The sequence below is a fragment of the Hirundo rustica genome, chromosome 3 (genome assembly GCF_015227805.2).
Source record: "Hirundo rustica isolate bHirRus1 chromosome 3, bHirRus1.pri.v3, whole genome shotgun sequence".
NCBI lineage: Eukaryota > Metazoa > Chordata > Aves > Passeriformes > Hirundinidae > Hirundo > Hirundo rustica.
In genome coordinates this window covers 76,446,367-76,462,011 of record NC_053452.1, presented here as the reverse complement: position 1 = coordinate 76,462,011, position 15,645 = coordinate 76,446,367, and the positions used below count along the sequence as shown (strand labels likewise).

Below are 15,645 nucleotides of genomic sequence, written 5' to 3'. Positions count from 1 at the left end.
TGGTGTCTCTCCCCCATAAGGGAGCCTTATAATCAGCAACGAATGGACGGACATTTGCCAATTTCCCATCAGGTCCCTCAATTTGCACTATGTTTTTTGAGATTTTTGCCATTGTGATTCCTCCTATGCCCTGAAGTTTGCCTGCCACAGGTTGCAACTCCCAATGTGATGGCCACATGCTCTCAGGTATAACGGTAATGTCTGCGCCGGAGTCGAGCACCCCCTCCACATGGAGGCGGTCTGACCCATGGGCTAAGTTACATGCCAGAGAAGGTTTGTTCTCCCCCACCACCTCTGCCCAGTAGACTTCCGGTGATTTTCCATCCGCTAGGACCTCAGCCGGAACAGGAATGGCCTGGGCAAGGACTTGCCCCTCTACCAGGTAGAACGGTGGGTGCATGCAGCGTGCCAACAGCATGAGGCCTGTTATCTTTCCCTTAATGGTCATGGGAGCTACCTCAACCTCAAAGGGTGTGTGTGCTGTGTCCCCAATAACAAAATACTCACTGTTCGGTTCCATGTGGTTAACCTTCATGTCCTGTGAAATGTTTTGCAGGTCCACTGTAATTACTGTCCAATCAGTAGATCTGAAATGAAAACCTTTGGTAGTCACGAGCCTATATCGGCCTCGAGGCTGCCATACCTTGTTAGTTGAACATTTGACATTTTTATTTTTCTGTACCCCCACACCCTGCGACCTGCCCTCCCCCTTTTTTGTTAAGAGAGAGACATTTGTCACGGTATGGCCTTGTAAATTTCTTTCTTGGCGCGTCAAGGAGATAAAATCTGGGCCGCGCTGTGAATTCAGTTTTTTTGATTTTTTGACTTGGGTTTCTGGTTTTCTGGGCAGGCCTTGGCGAAGTGTCCTGGCCTTTTGCAGTGGTGGCAGATGATGTGCTGCAGCTGGTCTGATGACATCGGTTGCCTCCTTGCTCCTGGTGCTGCAGCTGCCACAGGCTTTGGGTGTGTCAGTCCCGGATTCCTTTCAGGTGCACTGAAAAGTTCTGCTCTCGTGGTACAGGCTTCTATCATCTGTGCGAGACTAGGTGATGGGTCAAGGGGAAGGCTAAGAATGATTCTACGACAGGTCTCATTAGCATTCCTCTGAGCCATCTCCTTAATCAATTCTGCCTGTACCACTGGGTCTTGCACTTGTCTTTCCACTTGACTTCTCAGACGGTCCACAAACTGCAAGAAATTCTCTGAAGGAAACTGTTTAATGTTAACATAACTGTTCTTTATCTCAGGTGATGGAATCTGATAAAAAGTCTTTTCTGCAGCATTACAGATCTTATCTAAAACTGACTTGGATAACAACCGAATTTGCTCATTCGCACTAGATAAATCACCTTCACCACACAAATGATCATGTGTGATGTCATTGTGATCGCTGTCCTGAGCATCAGGAGTTTGCTGAATTTCCTGCAATACTGTTTTCAAAGCTTTTTTCCATAATCCTTCCCATAGGTCATACTCTGAGGGAGTTAATAGGCATCTGAATAAATCTTTAATGTCACTGGGTACCATCTCATTTGAATTGAAGGTAGCTTTCATCATGCCGTTAAATATTTCACTGGATCTCCCAAATTGTTTCTGCATTTTACACAGCTCTTTTTTATCTTGGTACGAAAAAGGCAAATACTCTCTACGCACGTGTCTTTTACCTACATATACTACAGGGGCCACAGATGGAACGCCGTGCTGATCGTTATTCTGAGTTGCTAAAAATCCTGTTGCTTCTCTATTGCGGAGGCAGCTCGAGGGTGTTGTCCCACCCCCTCCCAGGGATCCAGCAACAGGCAGTTCCTCCCTCCTCCCCTGGGATCCAGCAACAGGCAGTTCCTCCCTCCTCCCCTGGGGCCCCAGGCTAGGCTGCCCCTTAGCCCTTGCAACAGGGGGGCCACCCCCCCCGACTCCGCTGCTGCGGGCTGCATTATCTATCTCCCCATCCGCGCTGGGAGTAGTGATTGCAAGGGACCCTCCCCTCTCCCCCTTCGCGCGGCCGCTGGGAGGGAGGGGGAGGCACTGGGGAGAAGGGTGGGGTGGGGGATTGGGTGTGAGATATGGGGTCGGGGCGGGAAGTGGGGGGAAGAAGGGATAGTGGGAAGGAGGAATGCAATGCCGTCCGCCATCAGGGCTGACCGCATGGTGCGAACCCCCGAGGGTCTCATCCACGTGGCTAGAGCTCCGAGAGGAAAAAATTGCATCTTGCTGAGGGAAAACAGGTGGGAGAGGAGGGTATAAGGACGATGGGTGGGTTTGAGGAGCAGAATCCAGTATGGAATCAGGGAATCCCTGCTTCTCGGAAACAGGGTATTGCTGAGAGGTTTTGCATGGCTGTCTGCTGTTTTCTGCTTCTAACAGTTTCTTGCGTACTTGTAAGAATATTGGAATAAATGAAGAAATTTTGTTTTCCCCATTTTCAACTTTTAAAGTTATTAATTTTCCCACATCATCCCAAAATGAAACAGAATTTATATCTTGTAGAGTACTGTCTGGAATCTCAGCTGACAGCCAGGAAATAAATTTGATTAAGAGCTTATTTGGAAATTTTAGATCTGTTGTAATGTTTTTAAGTTGTTTAAAAGCACTCTTTTGATTTCTCGATAAACGTATGCCCATGTTTCTGATGTTTTAAAAGCAAACTGTTCGAAAAATCTTAACCCCTGACGTGAAAAACCAAAGACGCCGCCGCGTCCCGCTCGCTCCCGAGGTATCAGGGGCAAGGCGGGCTGCCCGCGGCTCGGGGCGGCTCTCTCTGGCCGCTTCTCCCGACTGCGGGGACACGGGCAGGGGGGTGTCCCGGTGCCGGCTTCTGTCCCGGGGCCCTCCCGTAGCTAGCCCAACCCAAAAACGCGCGGTTCTCCCCAGTACACAGAACTCAGCCGTTCCGCAGAGAAAAAATTTCAAAGCGCGTTACGCAACACACTCCGGCGCAGGGTCCTAAAGCCCTCTCACTATTAAGCTATAGGGATCTTCTAGCGAACCCCGCAGCACGTGTTGCAACGTCAGGGTTTTCTGTCTAAGGTCGATTCACTTTTGTAGTAAAAGCGAACTCCCGACCTTGTCCTGCCACCCCGAGCTGCTCGAAAACAGCCGATAGGGGCCAGGTAGTTGTGCCTCCCAAAGAGCTTTGTTAACCCCTTAAATAGGGAGTCCCTCTTCATGCGTGGGCTTATTAATATTTCATAACAAACCGACGTTGGGGGCCAACTGAAAATATACTTCCCTCTAGCCACCCCCCGGCTCTCGCTAGCTCAGTTATTCAGGGGTTTTAGGGAAATATATTTCAGAGAGACAGAATAGAGATTTCAAAAGAGTGGCTCTCACCCCCAGCTTCCGTCCAAGCTTTATTCTCGATGTGATGTTCCAGGAGGCCGAGGAGAGAGAGAGAGAACCAGGAAGAAACAGGGGTATATCTAGTTTTTGGCCAAGGAAAGATATTGGCCCTGAGCCAATAGGGTCAGGAGTAGGTATGATAGGGAAAAAGGGTTGAACTACATAGCACAGGTTTCAGGGGGACTCTGAGGGGAAAAACCATTCCTCAGAGGAACACAACACCTGCAAGCTTCAGAGTGCTAACTAAAGCAAATGAAAGTGGTAAGTGCTCAGCACCTCCTGAAACAAAGCATAGTATTTCTTTCATTTTTTGCTCTTTAAAAGGCAAGAACATGTAAAGGAGAACAAAGAGATCGGATTTGTGCCCTTTTCTGTTTCTTATTTACAAAAGAGCCCTGGAAGGGTTTATTTTTTTAAGCTGGGAAGGTTAAAGGAGGTGATTTTTTCCCTTGTTTTTCTAACCATGGAAAAATTGAATCTGCTCTTTGGTCCTTTTTTGAATTCTTAGTTAGGATCTCATACGCATACTGTTAGCTCTTTCATCACTTAAGCCCACTGAGTCTTAAACAAAAGGTTTTTTTCTGCTAAGTTTTTGGGTGGACTTCGATGTAAACAAAAGCAATGATTTTTTCTTAATCTTACTAATAATCATTTTGTTCTCAATGAGATTTTAATTGCTTGTTTTGTGAAATAACTTAGCATTATGTCATGTCAGCTGGAAGAAGAAGTAGTAACATTGAAAATACATAAGGCTCCTCTCCAGTGGTTTGAGCATGTTAAAAATGTCGATCACTCGTTTCCCCTTGAAAGACAACTGTAATAGTGTGATTCTTCCAATAAAAACATACCTCTGTGTTACACAAGGAAGAACATTCTGCCAAAGCAGCTCATAATGGCCTCTGCAAAGGATACACACAACAATGTGACATTGAGTACCTACACCTTTCTTGAGCACATTTCTGCTTGGATCTACCACTGCTCATTGTTTTCCATTTTAGTTCTGGAAGGAACTGAAGGATAAAAACACTGTAAATAAATGTTTTCATTAACACGAACTCACTTTCTCCAAGGATCTGGCCTACAAAGGCCGCCACTGGCATGAGGGATGCTTCAGGTGTGCCAAGTGCAGTCGCTCACTCGTGGAGAAGCCATTTGCTGCCAAGGATGAGGTCTTGCTCTGTACTGAGTGCTACTCTGATGAGTATTCATCCAAGTGTTTTCACTGCCAGAAGACCATTATGCCCGGTAAGACAACAGGGGGCCTTTGCTGAGAAGTGGAACACATTTTCAATAATAACCACCTCCTGGAATAACCAAGTTACAAGGTCCTTGACTTTCAGAGCAGCTTTGAGGTGACTACTCTTCCTTTGTGTGTAGCACTCTCCCAGCAGTGGGGAGAAGGCAGGCAGACACTTCTGCTCTATCATTGACGGGTCTTATGAATCCTTATAAAAATATTAAGAGTTCAATGCAAGGTAAAATGTGTTCATGTGATGTCCTTGATTCTGTTGCAGTTCTTAGGAAGCATATCTCGCTGTGAGCAAAGGTAGACAAACTGAGCTATTGTGAGCAGGAGTGCCAAATTAGATAAGTCATCTGCATGTTTCCCACATTGACCAGACCTTGTGCTTGTGTTCTTTATATTAGTGCCTTCACTCAGAAGTACTTTTTGTTTAAATTGTCAAAGCATGACAATTTGCCGTCAAATCATTAGTATCATTTTTACTAAAATAAATGCAAGTCCATTTTACAATATTGTCAATGTTTACAACAGGCTTACTTGCTGCCATTAGCAATCTTGAAAATTCTGTACTTTGCACTAAACTGCTTCTCAGCTTTTGATAGGTCTGTTCAGGACACACTCTAGACTTTTCATTGCTACTACATCAGTAAAGCTCATACAGCAGAGTGATTATCCAAAAGCTGCCTCTTCACAGGTGTCTGAGAGAAGCCACAACACTATTTGTTGCAAAAGGAAGTTGCTTGCTTAGGAAAGTGTGTCCCTAACTTTTGGAACAGAGAACATCAGTATATTTGTCAGTGAAGTTGGAATTTTATTTTTCAGTATATCTTAATGCCAAACAGTAAGATCCAGGCTGTGCAAAATTATAGCCTTACTATTGATACTAGATTACTCATGTAGTATTCAACCTGTAACACTAGTTTGTATTATTCCTTTTCATTACAACTAAAATCTGCATTAGTGGAAACAAATACTGTAGCAATACAGTTGTGTTCATTTTAAGGTCTATAAACTGCTTAAATTGCATATAGTTTACAAAAATGTTGTCAAATAGGCACACCTCACTAGATGTGATACGAAAAGTGCCAGAATACACTCAGGTATTATTTATTATCTATTTGCATTATTATCTTCTGGTGTATGTCCATGCTGCTTGTTTTGTCACAGAGTCTAAATCCTTGCAGCAAGTGCCTGAAGGTGTGAGAAACAATGCAACAGTGGCATGGAAATGCCAGCCAGTCTTTATATCATTAATTTCCTTCTCATCAGCTTGCTAGCTCTGTGTTGAAAAGACCTAGTTGTGAAAGACAGTGAAATTAGCCTTCTGATCACTGGGATGAAGCTGCAAACCTTTTGTCTCTAAACACAACCAGTAGTTTCTCCACTGGCCCCACAGTTCAGGGAACAGGTACAGTGGGATTAATCAGTTATAGCCGCAATCCTGTTCATGTGGAAAGAGTGGTAAAGCACCTTGCACCTCTCTGTGCAGTCTGATGCTACCGACAGGTAGGAAGTTATGGATGGAGATCCACTGGAAAAATTGTTTCCAGATATATGTGCATATCTTAGACTTATGTTTCTACATCAAGAGAAGGCACCTGCACACAGAGATAAAAGCTCTGAAACTCCTCTGACAAACATTTAACTGAGCAACTTTCTGTCCTTGTGCTGTATCAAAAGCACCTAGTTAAACATGATAAAAAGAATTGTTGGTCTAGGACAGAAATGGTGAGCTAGGAGAAGGCAGTGTATTGTGCTGTATCACAGAAAAAATATTTACTTTTAGAAAGTTGACAATTTAGGCTGATTAAGATAAATAATGCATTTATAATTGAAAGAGCCTTAGTTTAAGAAAGACAGAAGACAGGACAATAATAAATGTACTAAACATGCAACAAATTAATCTCTAATTTATAAAAGTGCTGTGTGCCTGAACATTATCACTGAGTTGGCTGGTTTGAGAGAAACTGAGAAATTCAAGCTTAATTGCAAAGAAACCCCAAAAAATTCATATAAGACTCTAAAAATCACAGCTTAGGCAATTCAGCACATCTTTTGCTGGATTATTATATGGCACTGGATGTGTTCTTGAAATTTCAAGTGCATTCTTAGAAACTCTGTTAAATTGAAGATAACTGTTTTCTTGGGTAATCCGATTCTGAGGTAGAAGGTCCAAAACAAGAGCATTTCCAACATTTAAAACATATATTACAAGACTATATCTGGGAGGATTGTTCGCTTTTTTTCTTTTCAGGTTCACGTAAAATGGAATTTAAGGGAAGTTCCTGGCATGAATCCTGTTTCGTTTGCCAGTATTGTCGGCAACCATTGGGAACAAAACCATTAATCACCAAAGACAATGAGAATTACTGTGTGCCCTGCTTTGAGAAGCAATTTGCTCACCATTGCTACGCTTGCAAAAAGGTAATTATACAATGCAAAAATGACCCTAATGAGACAATATTGCTCATGGAAAAAGGGCTGGATCATGTGAAATGTGTGGTGAACTAAGAGTAAGTTCAGATTCCCATTGACATTGGACACTGAAAGCCAACTGCAACAATGTCCACTCTTGTTAATCTAAGACTCATTATATCTGAAATAAACTTATTTGCCAAAACAAATGCTTTGGGCTTCTTTAGTTATTGATTGTGATTTTTAGCAAAGGTTAAATAAAAAGTTATTAAAAAGTTATTTAAAAGTTCTAAGTTAGATAAAACTCTTCTTTTCTGAAAATCTCTGATTTTGCCTTGGTAAACATGCCTCTCTTTCCATCATTCTTTAGATGTATTCATATGCATAATTAGCCACCTGAACTGAGCAAATCATCCACAATATTGACTATTTTTTTCTTGAAATGTATCAGGCAATTAGCAGATCAAGTAACATTCAGTTGTGATAACGCTAGTCAGGAGTCCCACTGATGCAATACATAATGATACCCTTGTGGGTGGCAGAAAGCTTGATTTGATTTCTTTTTTCCCCCAAGTACAGATAAATCAATTCTTCCCTCCCTCAGTTTCTCATGTTTTAAGATTGTCTCTTGTTGATGAAAATACTCAAAGTGTCATACTACTCTAGTGTGATACTTTTCTCTAGGGAAATGTTTTAAGCTGGTTTTTATGGCAGAATTTTACTTATTCTTTAGTACTTGCATCACTCTGGAAGCATTTCTTTTTTTCACTTCATCAAATAACTTATAATTTCTTTTAGTTATGTAATGATTACTTGTAAACCTCTACCTCGAACAAAAGCTTTTAATTTCATGAAAACATACTGCCTACTTTTTTCTTCAGTACTTTTATATATTCCCATGTCTCTACATCTAGCCTTTAATTTGCATTTAATGAACACTCCTACATAATCAGGAATTACTTCTTAAAAATTCTAGGAATGCAAATAGTCCCACTATGTAATAGCTAAAACCATTTTACTTCTGAAACTTGCATCAATTCCCATACATGAAAATTGGGCCCAAAGTGGTGAAATTGCCAGACCAAATCTTGAACTTTTATCAGCAAATTTTATGAATGGATATGAATGGAAAAGCAAATGGAGCTACAAAGCCCAAAACTGGAATGTTAAAGCTATCGGAAACAATTTAAATCTCTTTATTGCTTGACATGATGCTATATTATTCTTTATTTTCCTGAAACTCTATTCCTCGGGGAAAATTGATGGTACCATCATTTTTACTTAAGTTTCTTCAGCTTTTTCTCCTCCTGTTCCAACAGTATTCAGTCATTCATTCATTCTTTCATTCTTTCATTCATTCTCTTTCATTCTTTCATTCATTCTCTTTCATGTGACTTGATAGTAGAAACACTGTCTTACAGCTCACCTTTATCTTTATAAAAAATTTGAAGTACAGTCTTTCACAAATTCTGTGAAACCAGCTCTTTACCACACATATGGGCGCCAGAGAACAACTGGAAATTTTCCTCTTCAGAAATAACCAGTGCAGAGCTGTGAGTGAATTGCTGGCAAAGAGAAGTAGATGACACTGATAAACATGATTTTTTTTCTTCTTCTGACCATATAGATCTCCTTTCTGTTTTATTTCTGTTTCTTTACTGTTTTTCTTCCTATTTAAGATACTGTAGCTGTTGAGAGACAGCAAAATACTGGTTGGAGATTCACTATTATCTCAGCATCAATTCTCTCACCCACTGCCTATCACTAAGAATTTCTCTTCTGAGAACATGCCTGATTCTAAACATTTATCTACAGTATGATAGAAAAAATTCATTGAAATATAACATATTTTTTACAAATTATAAGGTTATACTGTGATAGAAAATTGTGAATAACAAACCAGTACCATGCGGCCTTCAACTGCGCATTAGTTAAATGGACAATCCAGATGAAAAAAAGTTGATGTGACCACCCTTTCTTCTCTTGTGTATATTGGAAGAGAGAAAACGAGTGGAAGTACTTACAAAGGATTGGACAATCCTTCATGATTCTCACCTTTGTTTCTTTGCTCTGTCCTTGTTTGTCAATACATTAGGTTATAACTTCTGGAGGAGTGACCTACCATGACCAGTCTTGGCATAAAGAATGCTTTGTGTGTGCTGTGTGTAAAACTCAGCTGTCTAGACAAAAATTCATTTCCAAAGATGAGTATGCATACTGTGTAGACTGTTTCAGCAAATTTTACGCCAAGAAGTGTGCTGCTTGTGAGAAACCTATTACAGGTGAGTCTCATCTTCTAGAGCAGACCAGACTGAAATGAATCATCAGTCTCCTCTCAAAGAAGACTTTCACTTTAGGGGAAAAAAACAAAAAAAAACCCAAACCAAACCAAACCAAAAAACAAAACAACAACAACAACAAAAAAAAACCCCACAAACCCCTCCCCCCCCCAACACCCTCCCATTATAATGGATGAGACTCTCTCTGTGCCACATGTCCTGTATCTTGCTAGGACTTACTGATCACACATGTTCTCTAACACAAACAGTGCTTTTATGTGCCCAGAGGAGATCCTCCATTGTTTGATGCAGTGTTTTCTGTAGTAAAATTCCTCCTTAAAAATATTTTAAAAGGCAGGGGTTTTTGCTCTTCCAGGACAGTACACACAAGCCCCTCTGTGATTTCTTCAGTTTTGTTTTTAAATGCAAATGTGATCAAACTGAACACAGATTAACTGCCTGCTGGTTAGTCACACCTGTCAAATTAGAGAAGATTGCCAAATGCAGCAGGGCTCTATTTAATGCATCCTTTTATACTTATATATGATTTCTAATTAGACATGGATGTCAGTGGTCCATGATAATTGAAGTTTTCTGAGAGCATTTGCTGGTGTTCTGCATTTTAATCCTATCACACGTGGAGTTGAAAAGTACTGCCTGATTCTTACAGATCCAAGCTGCATATGTCATTGGACAAAGAAATCACTGAATACCCGATCACATGTGCATGATTAAAAAAAAAAAAAAAAAAAAAAAAAAAAAAAACCAAAAACCACACCCTACAAAACAACAACAAAAAATCCAACATCAAAACTATTCAAATTCCCCCAATCCTCAAGATTTTATTTCAGATAATTCTGCTAGGAATCCCATTATCTCGTAATTTCCGAAAGAATAATCTTGAAGAAACTTAATTATTAAATTTCATTCAGAGTTGTATAGAAACTATATGTTTCAACATATTGCAAATAAATTTCATGAGACTTTTTTGGGAAGATCAGCAAACCTGAATGGACATTCTGATAAACTAACCTATTATGTTCAGAACTCATAATTGGATATACAAGCAAGAGACTTGTGTCTTTGTTTGAAATATTTCCCACTGTTTTAATTTTAAAGTTATTTTTCAATTCAGCCAATAAAAAATATTTCACACTATAGATTTTTGTTCATCTTTCCGCTCGCTATATGAATGACAACCTGATCACACCTCAGACAGTCACCTGTTGCATTACTGAACCATGTCCAGAAATACTGGGTTCAGATCTTGTTTCTTGTGCTCCTCTCTTTCAGCTCTCGGAGGTGCCAAATACATCTCATTTGAGGAACGTCAATGGCACGGGGAATGCTTTAACTGCGCAAAATGCTCGGTCTCCCTGGTGGGCCAGGAGTTCCTCACTCGGCAGGATGACATCCTTTGCCACAAATGTGGCTCTGCTTCATAGTTCTGCGGAAAGCTGTGCAGGTGCATTATTCTCATTCTGTAACAATGTAGTTCATTGGTCTGCTGTAAGAAAACCTGGTAAAAGGGACTACAGTTATTTAGTAATTCAAATAACTTTCCAACAGCAGTTTAATTCCACCATAGTTCTGAACTGCTTATAAACAAAAAATAAGCAACCATCCCATACTGGTTAATAAAATGATGCAGAAAAGATTTGTATATATTTTAGGCCTAACTGCAGTATGTTTTCCTTGTAACACACTGCACTCTGCTGTTAGAAGCTTAAAAATTTATCTTTTATCACCTCTGAACCAAGGAGGATTGTGTAAAGTCTGTTTGGCATATGAATAATGATGAGGCATTAGCACTGATTCACAGATGTACATCTTGGCATAGAAAACTGAGCACAAGCATTTTTCTATTGGATCATAACATTGAAGAGAACGCCTTATTAAGATATTCTTCTATACTTTGAGCAAAATAGATGCTGACAAAGCAGGCAGGAATTGTGAGTAGGAGATGCTTTCTCATTGAGGAACACAGAGTCAGAGAGGCCCATTCCAAGGGCCAATTCAATGGAAAAGGGTCACTTTTCTTCCCTTACTGGGATTGCTACCCAGCTAAGTCACCCAAAACACTACAGCACAGGTCCTTTCCCAAAATTAGGTAACTGTACTTAACATTTTAGGTATAGCTGCTCTAGAACATAAACAAACCCATATTTTCAGCTACTGCAGGAGGTAAGGATTGCCCAAAATTGAATAGTGCTGACATATATTTTCCCATAACTAATATGCCTTAAGACTGTTTCCGCTGTCTTTGCTATACCTTCAAATATAGGCCTAAAATATATTTTTTTATTATTTGACAAAAGAGCCAACTCACACTGGTCCCTTTAACCTTGTACTTTCCATCATTAAATACTGCTTTGCTAGCAATTGAAGCCATGTTAAAGACCTTACCTGCTTGGTCTTTGATTCATCGTTCATTCCTCCACTTGTAAATTCCTGCTTGTGGACAGCAGGCTATAAACTCTTCAGAACCAATTCCTGATTCATTTCACCATTAGCCAAAACATGTGTTTTTTAACAGCATGTCAAAAACTATTAATTGTCATTGTAAGCCAGGCAGCACTTGCTTGCAGTAAAGGGCCTTCGTTTCTAGGCAGCCAGCCTTTATATCTATCTGCTGAGCTCCAGCACTCAAATGTCTACTATTAAAGGTCATTGAGAGCTGAGTTACAAACATCACATCTATCTTCTTTCTTCTTCCATAGTGTGTGCTACAGTAGACTGGTTTGTCTAGAGAGACGTTGTGGACAGAGCAGTGATGTTAGGAATGGCAGGGTCTGCACTGTCCAGCAGTATGTCTTTAAGACATTCTTCTTTAGACTCTGACTTTGAGTGCACAGAGTTATTGTCTGCATGGCTAAGCCAGGGCCAAAGCACAGCTTGGAAAATGACTGACCAATGAGTACAGAGCAGTCTGTTGTCAGTCAATAAAATATTGACCTTTTGCTTTATATGGTGTTAACTTTTGGTTTTCTTCTTTCATGGTAGTTTTTATTGCAGTCTAAAGTTTGATTATTTTATGTTTTTTATTTTATCCCAGCTGCTTCCTTTTCTATTTACGCATCTCCCAGGGCTGACACAGGTCCTTGGTAAGGCTTAGATTCTCATAAATAGAAATATGTTTTATTGCCTTATATGTATAAATATATATAATACATTCAAACACACAGACAGAGTGGTGCACTATTATGTATGATATTCTAAAAATTTGCACTGAGCTATCAGAAATTAGTAAATGTTAATGTTCCTTAATTTTTTCATTAAAATTATGAATCACCATATTCGGGCTTGTCTGTGGAGTCTACCTTTTGTTTGTTTGTGTGAAAAAACATTCAGCATATGTCAAGAATGGGCCCTTTATTCAGTCTCCTCTGAAGAATCATACATCTTAATTACAAGTTGATGCAGGAATTACCAGGCATTCTCCTAAGACATGACAGAGTCGCAGGTCAGACACACTGATCAGGATAATCCCAGTCTTCCAGCCTTAACATTTATGAAAATGAAATTATTCTCTGACTCATCAACTAATTATATTTTTAGAAATACCAACTGAATTGTTTATTTCTTCTGCAGTAAATACAGTACAGTCAAATCTGACACTGAGCACTTTCACTTCAGAATATTAGTAAGAAATAAATGTGATTGCTATAAATAGTCTGAATAGAAGTCAGATTAGAGAGAAAATTGCTATTTCCTAGTCTTTGTCACCAGCTACCAATGCCTGAATATAAGTACAGTGATACTCTGGCGGTGGGCTGACCCTGGTTGGATACCAGGTTCCCACAAAGGCTCCTCTATCACTCTCCTCTGCAGCTGGACAGCAGAGAAGAAACACCACTCAAGGCTCGTGGGTGTAGATAAGGAGATACCTCTCAGCAGTTGCTGTGACAGGAAAACAGCCCTGACTTGGGGAAAAATAATTTATTTCTAATCAAATCAGAGTGAATAATGAGAAATAACACAACATCTTAAAAACACCTTTTTCCAACCCAGCCTTTCTTTTCAGGCTTAACTTTACTCCTGAATCCTCTACCTGCTTCCCCCACAGTGATGCAGGGGGACAGGAAATGGGGGCTGTGGTCAGTTCACCACACATTGTATCTGTTGTTTCTTCCTCCTCAGTGGGAGAACTCTGTGGCTGTGCCTTTCCGCGCCGGGCGGACGCTGGCCCCCGGCTGGCTCAGATCTGCACAGCGGCCAAAGCGTTTTCGGTCCGGGTATGCAAGCAGGTTATCTTTACCTGCTGGGCTCAGCTTCTCAGCAGCGGCTGGCCCAGATTGTGTTGTGACTGCGGCGGTAGATGAAAGGATGGCTCTTGGCTAAGCAGGTTTGAAGATGGTTTATTCAAGCCGAGCTGCGAGAGATCCGCAGCTTGTCCAAACTGCCGGCCAGAGAGAGTTTGAATTTCCCTCCTTGATCTTATAAGCGGGGGAGGGTTCGGGGGAGGTCACAACAGGATAGCAGATCAGGGAATTCGGGGGGTAACAGGGGGTGTCCACTTCTAAGCCTCTGACCGCTGACAAAAAGGGAAAAGGGAATTCCCCCGGGCACCAACCTATAAATTGATGCCTCCCTGGGAATTTCCCAAGCTGGGGAGGGGTCTCGAAGTGATAGACAGGATGCCCCAGAGCCGGGGGGAGAGGGGATTGACAAGGATAGGTGGGGGATGGAATGATTGACGTGAAACAACTCAAAGGGGATGGATTGTTACAGAACTGGGGGCACAGTGAAATGAACCATAGCATAAAACTTCCTATAAAAACTTGATAAAACAATTCTTGCACCGCCACAGAACTCCTCACCCCTTTTCCCTGCTCCAGCATGGTGTCCCTCCCATGGGAGATCATCCTCCATGAACTGTTCCAATTTGAGTGCCTCCCACAGGCTATAGTTCTACAAACACTGCTCTTGTGTGTGATCCCTTACCCGGGGTCCCTTCAGTGCATCCCTTCAGGAAGAGGCTGCTCCAGTGGGTCCTCCATGGGGTCAGCCAACCTGTTCCAGTGTGGGCTCCTCTCTCCACAGGTCTACAAGTCCTGCCAGGAGCCTGCTCCAGCACAGGCTCCCCACAGGGTCGCAGTCCCCTTCAGGCACCATGTCTCCGGCATGGAAATCTCTGGAGGCAGAAAGCAGATATCACCTCCACCATGGACCCCCGTGTGTTGCAGAGGAATCTGCTCTGGCATCTGGAGCACCTCTTCCCCTTCCATCTTAACTGACCTTGGTGTCTGCAGAGCTGTTTCTCTTACATGTTCTCATTCTTCCCTTTGTCTGCTGTTTCCAGAGTCATTCTCTTTCCTTCCCCCTCTAACCTTTTCCGCTCTGTCATCCCAGAGGCTCTACCACCATTCCTGATGGGCTCAGCTGTGGTCAGCAGTGGGTCCAACCTACTGGCATTAGCTCTGTCAGACACAGGGCAAGCTTCTGGTAACTTCTCACAGAAGGCCCTCCTGGAGCCCCTTGCTACCAAAACCTGGTCACACAGACCCAAGGGAGCTCTGCACAGTTTGGTGTTTTATACTTTTTGTAGATGAAACCAACTCAAATAGGTGCAGAGAAGGGCAGCAGGAGGAACAGTGTGTCTCTGTGGAGGACTGTAAATCATGAAGGGGATACTGTAAGTGGAGAGACTACATTTGGTTCAAGAGCAAATGCTCAGCACTGGAAACTGGAAATTGGAATGTGATGTCTGCTGCTGAGCAGTCATGCTGCAGGAGAGCCTCTTTCCAGAACAAAGAGGGGAAACAGCCATGTGGGCAGTTTTAAAGTGATGCCTGATCTGTGTGTTCAATGTCATATAGAACATGTTTGCCTGGTATAGAAAAACAATGAGAAAAAAAACAACATGATGATCAGCTTCAGTCTGTGTTGCTAGCATTGGATTTACTGCAGGATGACCAGGATACAGACTCCAGCACAATTCAATTTTCTTTACTAAACTTCAGAGGATGGACAATTTGGGAGAATTATTTTTAAGTACATTTTTTTTAATGTCATATGTTTTTCTTTAACGTTGTACTGTTTAATTTTGAAATATGTCTAGCTCTGCCCTGTGTATGTAGCAGCACAGCTCTAAGATAATCACATTGCTTTTGTTACAATCAAGCTAAAATGCCCTGAGGTGAAATGATGTCTCTAATGCCCTGGTCACGTCTCTGCTGTACTCATAGTTATCCCAGGGGACCAGGAGGGAGGCTGCCCTTTGGGACTAACTAAGAGTGAATAAGTGCCCTGTTACCTCCCTCAATAGCTCAGGCAAATGTTTGAGTTCCTCAACCACTGCCTAATTGTCAGAGACAAATGTTCTTAAAATCCGGAGACAAGCGCTGAGGTATTGTTACCTAGTGACCC

At 41.6% G+C, this 15,645-nt stretch overlaps 1 protein-coding gene across 2 annotated transcripts in view; it reads left to right on the top strand.

The window, feature by feature from the left end:
- The window catches only part of FHL5 (four and a half LIM domains 5), a 30,956-nt gene extending 18,508 nt beyond the window's left edge, over positions 1-12,448 (top strand). The window contains exons 3-6 of one of the 2 annotated variants that reach the window (XM_040060746.2): positions 4,410-4,584; positions 6,837-7,006; positions 9,093-9,279; positions 10,570-12,448. In XM_040060746.2, the coding sequence (XP_039916680.1) occupies positions 4,410-4,584; positions 6,837-7,006; positions 9,093-9,279; positions 10,570-10,721 (684 nt within the window). In that variant the 3' untranslated portion in view covers positions 10,722-12,448. The remainder of the gene's footprint in view (positions 1-4,409; positions 4,585-6,836; positions 7,007-9,092; positions 9,280-10,569) is intronic. The other variant, XM_040060747.2, reaches the window with a different exon arrangement.
- The last annotated feature ends 3,197 nt before the right edge of the window (positions 12,449-15,645 follow it).